This window comes from Gymnoscopelus braueri (genome assembly GCF_963280865.1).
Source record: "Gymnoscopelus braueri genome assembly, chromosome: 14".
NCBI classification, from domain to species: domain Eukaryota; kingdom Metazoa; phylum Chordata; class Actinopteri; order Myctophiformes; family Myctophidae; genus Gymnoscopelus; species Gymnoscopelus braueri.
In genome coordinates this window covers 22,506,565-22,524,761 of record NC_137619.1, presented here as the reverse complement: position 1 = coordinate 22,524,761, position 18,197 = coordinate 22,506,565, and the positions used below count along the sequence as shown (strand labels likewise).

Genomic DNA, 18,197 nt, shown 5'->3' with positions numbered 1-18,197 from the left:
ACACACACACGTGTGCACACTGAACAGACAGAGAGAACAAAAACCCACACAAGCACTCATGTGCACACATATGCATGCACATGCATACATACAGTACACACACACACACACGCACTCACGCACGCACGCACACACACAGTACACACACACACACACACACACACACACACACACACACACACACACACACACACACACACACACACACACACACACACACACACACACAGTTGAGTAGACAATGCTTATTGGGGAGGGAGGAAGCTAAATCAAACCACAGGTTGTCGGATGATGGACCTTCACCATGACAACCATGTCACTGTGACAGTGACAGTATGAGGGAGATGTGTGTGTGTGTGTGTGTGGGGGGGGGGGGTTAAGAGTAAAGAGAATAAGAGAGATAGATGGAATAAGAATCATAGTGGAAGACAAAATAGAGACATGTAGAATACATAGAGCAGTGGTTCTCAAACGTTTTCATATCAAGGACCTCCAAATTAATATGTAGACTATTTGCCCCCATACAAGATTTGTGTCATTAAAATGTTTGGAAAACATTCCAAATTTGGAAAGTAGGCAGCCGATGTAGGGTTAAACTGATTTTGATTCTATATTAACACATTTTGCCCAGACCCACTGGAACCTGCTCAAGGACCCCTGGGGGTCCTCTGACCCCAGAGAACCACTGGTGTAGAGGTAAAGAGGCAGGTTGCACAAGAGAGATGGTGAAGAGAGAGGGGGGCAAAGTGAATGTATTAAGACTATTAGAAGAAACTCAGCTGAGAAGAACAGGTTGTGGGTGGATGGGTGTGTGAGGAAATTAGTTAATACACTCAGCAAAAACACGTGTTTCATCATTTATTTTGTTTTTCAACTTCCTTTGCAACATTGGAAGGAATGTAGCCTACTTCAAACCTCTTTACTCAACTTTCTGGCCAAGATAGACCTTTTTTGTAGCGCCCACTGGTGGTTGTGTAATGTAATAGCTAGCAAGGTGGCAAGGATTTATAATGCAGGCCCATGCCACTCTCAAGTAGACTAGAGTAAGTAACTGTTCAAATAAACATTAAATCCATATTTGTTGCTGGACTGTTGATTAATATCAATACATTGGTGTGTGTGTGTGTGTGTGTGTGTGTGTGTGTGTGTGTGTGTGTGTGTGTGTGTGTGTGTGTGTGTGTGTGTGTGTGTGGGGGGGGGGGGGGGGGGGGTCAACTAACTAAATACGTTATTGAATTGGAATTGGATACAACCTAAGCTTGTGTTTCCGCGGGTGCAATAATGCACAGGCTGAAAATGTACCTTTATGTATATATGTAATTAATCACGATAATTAGCTGTGTGATTAAAATTCCATCATCAGCCCACTTCACGCCTCATCCCACATTTGATTGAATGACAAACGTTAATCAAAAGCGTTATAATGGAGCCCTGCTTTTTCTATGGCCGAAACTGAGACAAGTAGTTCAAGGGACAAATGTGTTCTAATTAATGGTGCGCGATCAATAAAGTTAATTTGATAATGGCTGCATTCAAGGGGATTCCACATAAAAGGGTGCCCTTAGCAGGTCATTGATTTGCTCATCTCTTAAGTCAGAAAATTAATGGGGGTCATTAATTTAAGGAGCGAGGACTTAAATGGCCATTGACCCGACTGTAGGTGTGAATGTACAATCTTCCATATTGAATGCTGCCAGCCGCTTGCTTTGCTTAATGAAGTGACTTTTGATTTTCGCTTATTAAGGATTAGGCCTGCCATCGGGGGTTTGGCATGGCTTTGGACCCAGCATTTAAAATCACCGAGGCTGATTGTGTTTGAAAGAAAGTAATTATCCCTTTGCAAAGTACCCCAAATCTGTTTGTTTTCGCTTTGTTGCGATTCTACTGCATGGACATTAAAGTAGCCTACCTGTGCTCAGAGGGTATAGGCCTGACTCCAAAGGGCGAGAAGAGACCGTTAAGCAAGTAGCTAATGCGCCTCTCTTTATCAAATGAAGGGAGGGGGTGTTCTAAAACCCCTAATCGCCTGTAATCCTTTTAATATGTCTCACACTTTGCTCGGACAATACACAAGCTGAGCAGCTCCAAAAACATGGCGCATCCCCAGAGAAGCATCTCAGTTTCATCCTAGGATGGGGATTGAAGTGGTTGTTATTGTTATAGGTCATCAAATGGGTCTGAGCAGGGTGTGTGGTTAATACAACTCTCGATTGCGCTTAACAAGTGGGGCATTAGCATACAATTTGTACTCTTTCATCACTGACATGCCCGCATCAACACTTTTATTTAAATATTTCGCCTCTTGGTGCAGGGGCGTCATTGCGCACAGAGGGCAAAGCAAGGCTCGACTCCTCCTCGCTTTTCCCCAGCAAGTGTTGACTGACTGTTCCTCAGGTGAAGAGATGTTTTAAATGAAGGGGGAGGGGGTCCGCTTTTGTTCTTCAGAAAAGGGGGCTTGTTCTTCGCAGATCGTCCTTCCATTTTAACCAGGGGTGTGAGCTGACATTGGAGCTTGGGAGTAAAGGAGGGGAGAAGGCTTGTCCTGTCAGTACTGCGCTTTGCGACCGGAGAGGCAACATCATCCCCGTTCTCTGACTTTATCCTCCGACCTATACACGCACTCATCCTAGGGATAAAACCTGAAGACACACCGGAGGGGAAGACTGTCTGTTTAATAGGAATTACAAAGCGACCCGAACTCTGTGACATATTGACAGTGGGATCGGATGACCTCGTTTTTCTGTTCATAAGAAGGGTTTAATTTTTTTTTTGTATTAACAAAACTGCTGCGCTTTCAACCCAAAAACTTGAAAGCACGGCTCCGTCGATTTGCAAGTGCACTTAATACTTGGCGTAGCCTTTCTGACAGAGACGGAGAGACACTTGTTAACAATAGTCATTAATCGCCGTTATCAATCGTCGCTGTCAACGTTGTCAGACAAGTGGAGCGTTGCTGCTGCACGGCTGTGGACACTGATTCTGCGAGGAATGTATTTCATTTTTGTCCATAACCATCTACGCCGACACCTCTGACCATTCGGGAGGATTTCAATGACACCTTTGGACTTTATCAAGTGCATCTGATACGGGTCTGTCTTTCGGGACGAGGGCTGTCTGTCCTGCATACCAAATATAACCTCGACTTTGCCGCTCTGGAAAAGAATCCTGGTCAGAATTTACTGGAAGAGCCTTCATCATCTCCATCAACATGAGACACATCCCATCTCCAATGAGTTATCTGTGAGTGTTAACGACGTCCTCCCACTTTCAAGTCTTATTTGTTTAGACTATCTTGTAATTAATGCCCTGTAATGCCCCAACAACAACTGACTTATCTATTCTTCTTATCCGCAGGCTTCTCCACTTGTTCGCGTTCTGCTACTACGCGCAGGTATGTTACTGTTTTATTATTTACATTTCCCCCCTCCCTGTGGGACATTAGAGATATTTTATATCACGTATAATTTAGGACAAAGAAAAATAATTGTGTGCTTTTGTGATTTATTGAAATGGGTGTAGGCAGCATATCGGTGACCGGTTTTAAGGTTCGAGCTTCAAAAAATCTGCCTTTCAACATTGGCAGGCATACGAATTGTTAAAACATATGGCAGCTAAAGCCCCGATCGTACAGTGTAATAACAGCAAGGAGCAAAAAGAAAAGGGGGGGGGGGGGGCTGGGGGAGGGAGAGAGAGAAAAAGGTGAGAGATCATCATCTCATTTGTGATACAACAATATCGGACGGCTCCCGTCGCGCTCCGGGTCAGCTGGGCATGGCACGGCATGCTGCCCGCGTCACAGGCTGGCACAGGTACCGTGAACATACTGCTGCCCTCTCTCTCTCTCTCTCACTCTCTCTCTCTCTCGCAGGATGCGTGGGCACAGTCAGAGAGGGGGCATCACGCCACGCGGGGGAGAAATAATGCGAGTCTTGTGAAAAAATGTCGTGGGGTTCAGAAATACCGACGGGACAATGTTTTCCGTCACTATTCATTCCATCACACAACGTCGCCTCTCCCATGCCGCGCCTTTGTGGCCCGTTATGGAGTTGGAATATATGGTGTTCTAACGATATATTAGCATATATATATATAGGTAGATACACTTTGAGAAAGTATATAGGCTATAGGCTAGAGCAGTGGTTCTTAACCTGTGGGTTGGGACCCTTCAGGGGGTCCCCACATGATTTTTCTTTTTTTTTGGGGGGGGGGGGTCCCCCGATGACATGCAGTGAAGTGACAATTGAAGTTATTTTAAGAACCTTTTAAAACCTCAAATAAAAAGACCATTAATGCATCAAAAGTAACCAACCAACTACTATAAAATAAATACTGGTCAAACATTGGCCAAATTGTCAAATAAGCTTTGTGAGCTTGTAGATCTGCTATTTTCACAATATTTATCTGTGGAACCGAGTCAAACAAATGTAATGCCTTTATACATTGCATGCTTGTCAGGGTGGGGGGTCCCCAGTTCAAATATGATTATTTTTGGGGGGTCACGGTCTGAAAAGGTTGAGAACTAGAGCACATTGAGGTGCAAAAATGTTTTTGTTTTTTTCCAGCGTTTTTTCTAAACATTCTGGCAGACAGTGACGGCTACTCCTGCGCGCACTCTCTTTTACGCACAACCTGTAATCACCCATGCAGTGTGTCTTTTTTGGAAGCTGTTAATTTCATTTGGCAGCGGGTTCAACTGGAACTTGTTACACTTGTCAGTCGGAAAGAAAACCCAGCAAACCTCACATTATTGCGTTTTATGGTCAGCGCTTAGCGCCCTGTGTTTAACTTTATAATACTTACAGAAATTGTGGAGACAAACAATCGGGTTATAGGACAAACTATAAATTCAGATTAAACACTACAAGCTTATTCTCTGCAATATACTGATGACCGGTGACGTTTAATTTCTGCAGGTAACCAATCAGTCCCCGCCTAATTTCACGCAGCATGTGAGCGAGCAGAGCAAGGTGACGGACCGTGTGAGCCGCCGGTTGATTCGGACCTACCAGCTGTACAGCCGGACCAGCGGCAAGCATGTGCAGGTTCTGCCCAACAACAAGATCAACGCCATGGCCGATGACGGAGACGTGCATGGTAAGAACCGCTGGGTCACTATTATTTTCTCCTATAACTGGGCTGAGGGGTTGAACTTGTTTCGTTTAACTTTTTTTTTGCCTTTGGGATTTCGAGATGGGTCATGGAGTTTGATATTAGCCTACATTATGTTTTGATTATTTGCGTGCTTTTCTTGTCCACACCGTGCCCCTATATAAGCTTGTGGGAATGGGATATGGTATTTAGCTAGTAGGCTATGGCATTTCAAGCTATAGTGTATTTTGACCCCCGAGATGTAGCCACACATAAAATGCAATAATGATTAGAAATTAAATTAATTAGATAGGTAGCCTACGGTTCAAACAGCAAAAGGTCACGTCATTATTGAGCCATTCATTTCTCAATATACCTTTAATGTAACCATATATGCCTATGTATTAGTGGTAGGCTTAAACAACATTTATCTAAATTCAGTTTAGAAATATTTAAGCATAAACCAGTGGCCCGTTTCCATAGACCGCGGCACAAGATAGCTATAATATGACTCTGATATCAGCCAGAGGAGAAGAGTAGGAGGCCGCGCACTCTGGAGCGCGAAAAATGTCCAAAGGATTCTAGATCGTGCTGTAGGTGATTCTCCAGAGAGGGTCGGCGTGTCTGGAAGAGCCATTAGAAAATCATCTTGCTTCTACCTTCCCCGAACATTTCCTGCATAGCTCCCCGCTCCCCCTCTGTCCAGCCTTTAGAACCGAAATAGGCCCCGCCGAACCCTCTGCAGCACAGCCAGCCACCCCGGCTGCCTGCCTGCCGTTTTTACGCGCACGTTTTAAGGCCTGCATGTTCATTTTATAAGCACTCATTTTCGAGGTTAACTATTGAAGCAGGCACACTTTATTATAGGCTATAATCATTTGATATTGGATAATTTGTTACCTAGGATATTATATTAGTCCATGGCCGCCAATGTATTAAACAAGGAATATCTCTCATTTATATTCAGTTCACTTGTAGACTATACTGAAGTTGTTCAGTGTGTGTGTGTGTGTGTGTGTGTGTGTGTGTGTGTGTGTGTGTGTGTGTGTGTGTGTGTGTGTGTGTGTGTGTGTGTGTTCGGCCCAACTATTTTGGCTTGTAGGCCCTGGCCTACTCTATCACCTATAGCCTATAGCTGTCTGGTTATAACCACAGCCATAACTTTCTAACTTTCTTGTCGTGGTTAGGGTGTGTGTGTGTGTGTGTGTGTGTGTGTGTGTGTGTGTGTGTGTGTGTGTGTGTGTGTGTGTGTGTGTGTGTGTGTGTGTGTGTGTGTGTGTGTGTGTGTGTGTGTGTGTGGGCTCTGATCCATTCTCCCCAACCCCAGGAATCTGTTGGATAAGCCAATTCCCACAAACCATTTACAAATCCATTCTAATTAATTTAGTGTCTGATTAAATTTGTAGATCCTGCTAATTTATTGGGCCATATCTGTGGTACAGTATGATTAGGAACTGTAGTTTTATTAATTAAACTAGCTGTTGTAAATCTGATATAGGGATTTGCTAGTATATCGTTAAAAAAATGGAATCCCTTTTGACCAAACCATAATCTTAACACATGTACCGGCTTTATATCCACATGCTTTGTTGTCCTCTACAGAAACAAAGTGCACTCAACAAAGTCAAACACTGAACTTTCATATTTCCTGTGTCTTTCAGTACATGCTAGGATATAGAGATAAATGTGGCCTTTATGTGTGAGGTCAGTGCAGATTTATTTGAAAAGGAATTCTTGATGGGCTTGCCAGCGTTGCCTCTTTAGCTTTCAAAGAATAGAGCAACACGTGGTTTTATCATTTTGCAAGAATTTTTCAGGTTGCATAAATCCCCAGGAATGGTCCCACAGGTTTTGGTGTGCATGATCGTGTGTGCATATGTGTGCGAGAGTGATGCAGAGACAGTGTGTGTACATGCACGCACAACTTTTTGTGATGTTACACACACACACACACACACACACACACACACACACACACACACACACACACACACACACACACACACACACACACACACACACACACACACACACACACACACACACACACACACACACACACACACGCTTTAAAATGCTTTATTTTAAGCCACACATTATAGTACAAATTATTTTACAAATAAAGTGGTTTAAAATACAACAGAGGTAGGCAACTCATGAAAACTTGCACAGCCAGGCTGCCTATCACAGCAGAGCAGCATTTAGCTATCAGCTTGGCTTTTCTCTTCGTCGAGCCAGCAATATTCCACTCACACTGCATTTATGTACAAACACTTATACCAAGGTTGATGATATTTGTAGTGTCTGATATTTCAAACACTTAAACATGTCACCCTGTTCAAACTTACTTTCCACAAATCACACTCTAAGATCAAAATAACTTTAACATTTATCAAGTTGTCATCACTGCCTGTGCTAAGCCTTCATTTCTAATAATCCTGCCTTTTATAATTTTTTCAGCCAAACTCATTGTGGAGACGGATACTTTTGGGAGTCGCGTGCGGATCAAGGGAGCCGAGACCGGCCTATACATCTGCATGAACAAGAAAGGAAAGCTCGTTGGCAAGGTGAGGAGAACTTATCCAACACAGGACAAAGGATAGTTACATCACAACCTGTGAATGTGTGTAAATGATTTTGATTGTTATTTACGGACATTGTCGCTTTGACTACTGTAGGTCAAAAGGTCACTGTGTAGCAGTATACCCTGCACATTAAGAGGATTATTTGAGAAATGTGTTTCATGGGTTTATTTGGCTGAAGTAATTATTTTTTTGATGGCTCGGTTGTTAGGTAGATGCAAGGTATTGGTTACTGCTAATGTTGCTGAGCTGCTGCCTTCTCCATTTGGTTCCATTTGTATACTCTCAGAGTTGAATTGATGATTTTATTGTGTAGGCAGAAATGCTTCATGAATTTGCATGACTGTGGCCCTGCGACGGTGTTATGTCCTTGAGCCTAAAGGGCTCAGTAGTGCGTTGGTAGCCATCTTTTGTGTGTGTGTGTGTGTGTGTGTGTGTGTGTGTGTGTGTGTGTGTGTGTGTGTGTGTGTGTGTGTGTGTGTGTGTGTGTGTGTGTGTGTGTGTGTGTGTGTGTGTGTGTGTGTGTGTGTGTGTGTGTGTGTGTGTGTGTGTTCTAGTGGGTCTCTCAGGCTATCTCAGTACTCCTCGCTCTGACTGTGCTGGCTAATAAACCGGGCTGCCAGGCTCCCACCCCCACCGTAACCAGCACCCTGCCTCGTACGCCATCTGCCCCATAGCTGCCCAGCTCTCCTTGCCATACCAGCCCAGTCACAGCCTGGCCAGGCCCACAGTGTGTGTGTTAGAGAAAAGAGTGAAAGAGAGTGACTTTGTATGTGATTTTCTGTGCACCGTGTGAGTGCGTGACAGAGAGAGAGACTCCATGAATGCATGTGAGTGAGCTCGTGTGAATTTTTATTTTCTTTGCTCTCAGAACTATTTTTGGGGGAAGCTTGCTACAGTCTGTTAACGCCTTCTTCTGTCACCATGTGTCCGACTCCTGCGGAGGCTGCTCCTGTTAGCCAGGGCTATGAGTGGAATGTACCTGCACACATACCGTGCACTTTCCCACACTTGGCCATTTCCCTGCCACTTCATCCTAACGTGTGCAAATGTACGCTATGTCTTTACAGATGACATGCAAGATAAATGCACAATCCAACAGACGATAACAGAGCTCCCAATATCCCAGTTCGTATCCCAGTGCAGACTACGTATGCTACAGCCATATTTAAAGTTGATGGCGTACGTGTCCATTCCCTCCCATTTCCATCACCACAGAACGGAATCCTTTTTTTTTGTTTAACAGTGACCCTCCAGACACGCCTAAAGTTAACGGCCTGAGCTAATGTGCTTTAATTGAATGCCATGGCATGGCCCTTGTGAGGTGTATTCGGGGTTCTATTGATTGATATGCGAGTCGAGGAGGCCTGACAGTTAAATTTAACCTGCGGGTTGAAGGCAGGGAAACGCCGATCGAAACTGGGGGTGAAATCGACACCCCCCTGTGGTTGATTAAGGAGGCTTTGGAGTGCCGGAATTTGTAGACTGGAGATATTTCTCCTTCCGATTGCGTGCCTGTGGCAACTAACCCGCAAGGGGTTCCAAGGATGGAACAGTGGCTAGTCCGTGTGTGTGTGTCTGTAGAGCCTAGCTGTGTGTCTGTGTGTGTTTGCTAAAGGAAGAGAGGATTCATCGCTTACTGTCATCCCCTTCTCTCTGATCTGGGATTGTAATGACTGTAGCATATGCTGCAAGCGTGTGGGGAGGGTTTTGTGTGTGTATCTGTGTTCATGCCTTTCGGTAAGTGTGTGCACATGACATGCACTGCAAAATACTGAGTGTCAATTTAACCTGCTCAGGATCTTGCAAGCATGCATGTGTGCATACATGCATGTGTGTGTGCATGTGCAGGGACAGGCGGCGCGTGCAGGGAGAGCCTCGCCCTTCAAGCTCGCCGATATGCTCCCATATCTAAATCTTCCCTTGAGTGGTCTTTCAGAAGCCCACGCTGGCCTACATGTGCTCATGTATTTCCTCTTTGTCCCCCTCCTCTCTGCAGCAAAATGGCCAGGGTCGTGACTGCATCTTCACAGAGATCGTGCTGGAGAACAACTACACAGCGCTGAGGAACGCTCGCTACGAGAGCTGGTACATGGCATTCACCCGGCGCGGGAAGCCCCGCAAGGGCTCCCGGACACGCCAGCACCAGCGCGAGGTCCACTTCATGAAGAGGCTCCCGAGGGGCCATCAGCCCTCGCAACCGGCCCAGCACAGGCCCTTCGACTTCATCCAGTACCCTTTCAGCAAAAGGACTAAGCGCACACGCTACTCGGCCGAGCAATGAAGAGGGTCAGAGAAAAAGGGACAAAGAGACTATATTGGGGAAAATGGGCACGGAGAGACGAGAAAGAGAGACAAAGGGGACGGAGAGAGAAAGAATGGGGGAGAAACACTGATGGACTTGGATGGCTGATTTAACCAGGAATCGACCATACCTCTCTCCACCCGATGGACAGAAAAACAACCTCTAGAGACATTGTTTTTATACTGAGCATTATTATATCTTAACATGTAGGGTTTTTTTCTATTTTCTCATAGTAAACAAAAAAGCTGTAAAGAAAGGAAAAACAACTTGAGAAATCTATTTTTTTACTCCAGACTTTTAGTACTGACCTGCGTAAAAAAGGCGAAATAAAGGAAGTTTGTTTTTAGATGCACATAACTTGTCATCCAACGTATTGGGGATGCAGATGTCTTAGTACTGTGCGCTGTGTGTGAATGTGTGACTGTGTGACTGTGTGAATGTGTGTGTGTGTGTGTGTGTGTGTGTGTGTGTGTGTGTGTGTGTGTGTGTGTGTGTGTGTGTGTGTGTGTGTGTGTGTGTGTGTGTGTGTGTGTGTGTGTGTGTGTGTGTGTGTGTGTGTGTGTGTTTTCTTTCCTTTTTTGAGTCATTTTTTGCGGACTCTTGCCTGCTGCTCAAAGAGACTTGAAGGGCCCCGATCGACCGCACTGCAAGGGGACAAGGCTACGTTCAGAGACAATACACACACCCATGCGCGCTGCACCCTGTTGGGTAACGTTGCATAATGTTGTTACAGTGTTTAGTTGGGGGGTGGGGGGGGGGGGGGGGGGGCAGCCTGTGACAGCTATGCTAGCTAGGTGCTGAATTGTGACTTAGATGAACTAGCTCTCTTAACACACAGCACAAACGGAGCTTTAAGTGTACGTCAGAAAACAGAAAACATGGCAGCTACATTTGATAATCACAGGTTTCCTGATGTGACTGTAAATTTGAGGTGTACAAGATGTATTGAAATGTAGGGATCCTCTCCCATTGAATCCCGATTTCCCCAATCCCACTTTTGTTTCCATTGCCCCTTGTATGTCTGTTTTTATACATATATAAATATATTTTTATTTGAGGACGTGTAAAATAATTTTAAGGATGGAATATTTATTTAAAATGTGTAATAAATGTACATTAGAATACTGATATTAAACTCTTGTTTGTTAAGTGCTTGTATGATTTTTCATTTTCCTTTAAAACACACACACATGCTTTCCTCAATTGGTTGGGGAGATTGTGTGTGTACTGTTCTCCCATGACATACAAAAAACAACACCACACATGCAGTACATTACGTTACATACAGACACCTTTGACAATAGCTATCCACTCCTGCAAAATATATTCGACTTATGTAGATCCATTTTGTCAAGTCAGGCACCACCTACACCAACAAATTATTTACGACCAGGAACACAAAGAAAATTTGTCAAGGATAACAATTTTCCTACAAATTTATACTAATTTATGTTTTATGGACACTCTTTATGGCTTGACTCTGCAAGAGGCCAAAACCACAAAACCACTGGTACGATCAGCACTAATCTTTGTATGCACTCTGCCAATAGGCTACAGATTTGAAGTACTCATTATCTTTCATATATGTTTTATACTTTTTGATATATTTAACTTTCATTTTATAACAGAAGTCAATGGGGCTCTGATACAAATTTGGAGTCATCATAGATATGTCATAGATGACTGATGTCACAGGTTGTTCAAGTCCGATATCTGCATTGGAGACACGCTGTTCCCATGTGGATCTTGAGATCTAGATCATTAAATTATTTTAATTGCAGCTCAAGTTCCTTTGCGCAGGAAGCAAAGTTGTCCTGCTTCTTTGAGCGAGGCACGTAATCCACTTTCAACCTGGCACCCCTATATTGGGCATATCATTACAGGTGAAAATGTCCAGTGTACTTGCACAGGTGAGCACGAACGGGTGTATCTATCTATACCAGAGTTGGGTATCTCAGTATGTCACACTGAAAATATTTGTTAAATCTTATTGATTCATTACCTTGTCACTCTATCGCACAAAGATGACTCTCTCTACTGTATCGAAATAATCAGGCCTCCTCTGGGTTAGTAAAAGCCTTTACAGTTACGTTGCGCGTCACTCATAGTTTGGCTGGGTATATAATCCTGTAGGAGATTCCTGGCCAACAGCAAAAGCTGAATGCCGTTTGACCACTGCATATGGCAGATCTCTAAAGACCTGAATCTGCTTCCCTTGAAATCATGGATTCACATTGGTTGTCACCTTATGCAGTATCCCTTCAACAGCATGGCAATAGTCTACCAAAATGTGGCGGTGGCTCATTATCCCCAGGGCACATTCGGCCATCTCTATGTCTGAAAGACATAGTGGAAAAAGTATAAAATAGGGCAAAGATAATTTTCTGAGCGATCAATACACTATCATTAAATAAAAGATACCTCAAACACCAACAAGTACTGCAGGCCACTACATTGTGTGTGCTCCCATTTGCACTCAGTTTTAGGCCTATTTGAACTGCTAAAAAGCTCTTGGACTGCATAGCCATAGTAGATCATTTATGATAGAAGTGCTAGCTATCAACATTTACACTATGCATGGTAGGTTACTGAACTAATTAAATGAACTAATCAATAACACTTTATTTTATTTTATTTCATTTTCCCATATCAGTGGTAGAACCTTTCTTGCCACAGTCTTTACCCACCACTTCTAAAAAGGAACCAAGGAGAACCATCAGCTTGTAGGTTTTTTTCCCCACATGTAACCTGACCAGGGAAAGCTAACAGGGTGTGTGGGTAGAGGAGGTTATTCTTAGTCAGATCCCATCAGGGATAACAAGGTCATTTGAAGTCATGAAGATCCCCCTCCTTTTAGAGCCAAGCTGGTGGCAAGGTGGCTTCTGTAGCCACTGGAAACCAATAGGACTTAAGTGTTACAATGGTGAGAAAGTTAGAACAGAAAAATAAACATGTTTCTGGAGGAGAGAAATGATTGGCGTCCTGGGCTAACTGGGGCTCTTAAAGATGCCATAATAGATTGCTTAATATTATTGCATAACATATTAAATTAACAGCGTTTTGTATCCCTTGTCTCTCTCACCATTTCCCTTTTGAATCCATTTTAAATAGGTTATGGGTACAGGGTAATGTCTGGAAATTGAGCAAGGGCAGAGGGGAAAGACATGCAACGCTGTCTCCAACTTGAATCGAAAGGGGGATGTTGCGATTGTCAACGCACTACGACCGGTCACCACCTGTCCCAGTTCCCTTGTAACAACCCAAGGCTTGATAATTTGATTGGACAGCTCTAGCGAAGATGTGTGCTTGTGTCTGGGGTACTTGCGTCTGTGTCCCTACAATAAGGTGTTCTATTACCCAACACTCTCACAATCACTGACGGATCCACTACATTTGAAAGCAGGCGTGGTTCTGACAGTGGGTCAACATCCACAGATACTCTGACGATCCCATTTCATATACATGCATGTTCATGACCTGGAAATCTGTCTTGGTGTTTGGGTAAGAGTAAGCACAAGCACAACACAGACAAACATGTATACAGAGGATACAATACAGGTGTCACACAAAACACACCAATTACAGCTTCTGGATCACTGTTTTTCTGTAATTGGTTTCCTATTTTCTGCTGCACTGAGAACATCCTTTAGATATTTGACTGCATTAGGTACACATGATTCTTAAAGTAACATTCTCCAATTTTCTAATAACATGACCAGTCAGTAGTAGCAGTCAATGTGTTAGTAAAACCTAGTCAATTGCAACATGTTCACACAAATTACTTTTCCTTATTAAATAAATGTAATGAATGTACTTTTCCCCCCCTGCTGTTCGGACACAAATGGAAAAAAAACACAACAGATCTATTTCATTCACTAGTTAATCCCAATGTAGAAAAGCCTCTTCGGCCCCTGAGCACTGAATTAAATGGTCTTGACAATACTTGACATTAATCTGATTAAGTCCTTCCACATTGGATTAACAGGGGGATTTATTCCTTAGGGTTTAGCAGACCCTAAACATCAGATAAATCAATTATAGCCACCATTCATGATAACTCAATAACAGGACTCAGATCTGGATAGAAATCAGCTGCTACTACATTCAACTTTTTCTTTCTTTCTAGCATTAGACATTGTGGATTTGTGAATTGATTGAATTAGTGGAGTACTCTGGCCTGTCCATTACGACTACAGCTACCTTCCTATGACTGTAAAGCCGCAATGCACCCTGGGGAAGTGCTGGGTTGTGGGAAAAATCACACCTTCTGTGTAGCCTGAGATGCCATGCAAATGTGGAGCAATTCGGGTGCAGAGGAAAGGGGGAAAAATCGCTTTCATCCATTTTTATTGAGCCACAACCATCATCCTTAACCCCGGATAAACAAACAGAGCTACTTTCTTCATTTGCTTAGGGAGCAATTTAGACTCTGACTCGCACCCCGCAGCCCCCCCACCCTACCCCTGCGGAGGCCGTAGAATAGCAGGGGTGAGTAGGGATCGTGACCCCTGCCTCCTAAGCAGCCTCGCATGCCACAAGCCGACACAAGGGCCTGCCCCCCATCAAAAACCACTTACAACATCCAACATTTAACATCCAACCACTTATCGTCATTCTAAAACCTTCACTAAGTATAGGATTTTGGAGAAAACATCACCTTGTTAACCTTCCCTGTTCGCTTTTCACCTCTTATCTAGGATCAGAAGGCACTATCTGTCCGTCATTATGTGCTACGGATCAGCACTTTGCCTTATAGAAGAGCGCTGATGCATCTGAAGATCTTTACTAGATCTCAGGTGAGTTTAGAGATTTACTCATGCAGTACAGAGGTCATTTACAAAGCCTTTTCACCACCAGGTATCACACCACAACTTGGTACAATGTTTCAAAGAGTCTTTTTTTTCTCCTTCTTCTCCCCCCCCCCCCTTTTTTTTGAAACATTATCCAATTTCCTGGTCCTCATTCTGGAGGATTGGTTTTGATTTCCAATTTATGAGAGCTATCTAATATCACAAATGGACACACATTTGTTGCGCACCCGGAAATTACACATTTATCAATTCCTTGGATATGAATGATAGCGGAATTCGATCTTTGATTTTATTCTGTCTCAATGTGGTTCATCATATTTGTTCTCAATGTGTACAAAAATTAGTCAGGTACAAAGGATATTATCCATCAAAAATGACAGTAACCCACATTAAATCCCATTTAACACGCACACCAACACCCTCCACTCCACTCCATTCAGCCATGTTAACAAAAATGCCAGCAGCCCAACCTGTAGGCCAGATAATTGAAACGCAAACAACTGATCAAAGCTAAGCTCCCAAACCTCGACAGTTTCTTTGTTTATATACGGGCCTTATGGGAGACCTGTTGACTTTTCCAATTGGAGCTGTAAACTCCTGTTTGTCCACGCATCTCAGCCTGATCTGAACAATTACCAGCTAAATGTGTTTGCCAGCTCAGGGACAGAACTCCCCCCCCTCCACGCACACACACATACATACGCCACCCCTCTCTTCTTCTGCTGCCCTAAAAAGATCAAAAGGGAAGACCCCCCCGGCCCCCTCAGAGAGTCCCCCCCCCAACCCCTCCCTCCTCAAATGCACCCCTCCACTCCCCATCTCCCTCCTCCTCCCCTCCCAACCTCTTCATTTCCTTTTAGCCATGACAGTTCAGCTGGAAAGCCGACCATAAATGATTTTTTTCGACGTCCCAGTGTTTGGGACAAGGCCTCTCAGAGCCGTGCAGCTTTCAACAGGGTGGGGGGTGTGGAGGGTCGGTGGGGTGTGTGTCTCTGAAAAAAAAGAGAGAAAAAGAAAAGAGAAAAAACGATCTGCATATTTCAATTATGTGCAGGCTGTGCTCAGCTGATCAAAGAGTTTAGGGGTTGCCGGTCGTAACTGAAAGCTTGAGGACCCTCATGATGTGAATGAGCACAAATTGATGCTACTGATGCTAAACGGCTAAGCGCCTCACAAAATGTCATGAGGTCAATCAACTTTTGGTAGTCATTTGACCGTGACACAACTTTGGCAGTTTTAGTGCCTAAATAGGCCCCGGGGAATGCTGGGCCGCTTTTCACTTCAGCTCAACTGAAGAATATTTGCATTCAACACTATGACGTGGAACATCAGATAAATGTGGGCAAACAAAAGACAATTTCTTAATTTTATAATTTATAATTGTTCAACCGTCCGCAGAGGTGAATAGAATAAAATGTCACAGACCCCCAGTCTCCTCAGATTAGTATGCTACAGTAGACCCTTCATTGCGAATATACTCAAATGACAGCCCAGGATGCTTTATGCCCAGTCATGTCAAGCACATTCATGGCATTTACAATGTGTTAACCCCCCACCCCTCTCATTCTTTTAGCCTACTTTTAGCTGTGTTGGGGTGAGGAACCCAGCCCTGTGAGACCTGGCTGATCGCACTTGGGTCCCTCCTCTGTAAGCGTCGCGGTCGCTGTGTTGAATGGGACAGGGTCACGCAGCCACTTCGGCCCGGACAAAAAGCGCCACCTAGGAGCCACATATCTGCCAATCACACACCGTGACCCTGGATCAAACGGCCTATCGCATACCATAACCCCTGATCAAACAGGGCCTTTTGTGGCCTTAATGGAAAAACATGTCAGACAATGGCAGCTTTGAATGTTTGACATGAGATGGGGGTCACCGTACAAGAAAAAACACACAACAACAAAAACACGGCAAGGGCCACCGGGGTCAGCTAGGAGGCTGCTATGGGCCTGAGGAAGAGGAGGAGGAGGGACCTCAGGGAGGTGATGAGAACTATTCCAAATGTTGCTGAGAATGATCTACAAGACTGCACAGTAAAATCTAGTGGAAACAAATCTAGTTTATTTTACTCCGAAGAGTGTACAAATAGAACCAAATGGACCCTTAAGAGTGTAACAAATGACGGGTCCATTTGGCTCCATTTGCACACTCTTCAGAGCTAAATTAGGCTAACAATGATGAGTTTACTGTGTAGGTGTAGGACATTATGGACATACTGTACAATAAACAATTGAAATGAATCTTTTCACACTTCCATCATAGATAGACCCACTAGGTTAATGTACTTATATGCACATAAAATACTATAGGCACTACTAGAACATTCAGGTAGCATTGATGGTACATAGACTCTGGATATGCAGTATACCTGCAACCAGCTCAATGCAGCGTTGCACTTTCCTGTCGGCACAGAGATCAAACCAGCATCCGTTTAATAAAAAAGTCATCTGTTCCTCACCTATAACCAACCTGCTGTTAACAGGGAAAGAATAATATAATTATGATGCCCAAGCAGTGTTAACCCCAAATAGCCTAATGTGTCACGGTCCGCTCCTCGGGCCGTGGACTTTGACTTTATAATTTAGACCTTGAATGCCCTTATATGGTCATGGACACTTTGGGCCGGTTAGGCCAACTTATTATTTATACCTTGAAGATGCCCTTATATGGTTATGGACACTTTAGGCTGGTTAGGCCTAAAGTGCATTTTGTATGTTCTGCATACTGCATGTTCCATTTGTATAATTAGTGTGGTTGCCCAGAATGGGCAACCAGACTATTGTTTTACAGAAACTTTATTCTCTCTAGATAAACTTTATTTCGGGCTGCATCTCCTCCCACAGTTTATTTTTCCCAATTTAGTGCCATATGTCAAAATGACCGGCTTCACCGGGAATCGTGCACTTGTATTTTGCTAAGAGATTGGTTAAATAGTTTAATTTATATTGATTTATTAGTGCATTAAATTTCCCCATCCACTTTAATGAAAAAGTGAAAAAACTCAAATTCAAGTATTTTTTTCTCAGAAACCGTAAGAGCTAGAGTTACCAGATTTGGAGGGGAGGTTTATAATTTAGTCCGAAATTATTAAAAAAACACATTACACCATTCGGCCTCATGGTGGCGCTATAACAGCCCACTTTACGTTTTGGCCTTTAACTCTTGAACCGTAGGTCCTAGAATAAAAATCTTTTTCCCCCTAGATTCCTTGGGTCATGACGCAACTCCCCATATAGGCCACGCCCATTTGCGTCATGATAGATTTTCCGCCATTTTGAATTTTCTTCAAAACACACTTTTAGCTCCTCCTCCCACATATTTTCTTCAAATCTCACAAAAATCGGTACACATGATCTCTGGACCCATGCGATAATCTGGATGAAACAGAATTTTGATAGTCCATACCGTTCG

General features: G+C 43.7%; 1 protein-coding gene across 1 annotated transcript; it reads left to right on the top strand.

The window, feature by feature from the left end:
• Nucleotides 1–3,208: 3,208 nt before the first annotated feature.
• On the top strand, nt 3,209–9,954 carry fgf8a (fibroblast growth factor 8a; the record flags this gene model as incomplete). Its single annotated transcript, XM_080449515.1, has 5 exons — nt 3,209–3,240; nt 3,355–3,391; nt 4,914–5,094; nt 7,549–7,655; nt 9,670–9,954. The coding sequence occupies 5 exons, from the start codon at nt 3,209–3,211 to the stop codon at nt 9,952–9,954; spliced, it is 642 nt and encodes a 213-aa protein (XP_080305641.1).
• Nucleotides 9,955–18,197: the final 8,243 nt, after the last annotated feature.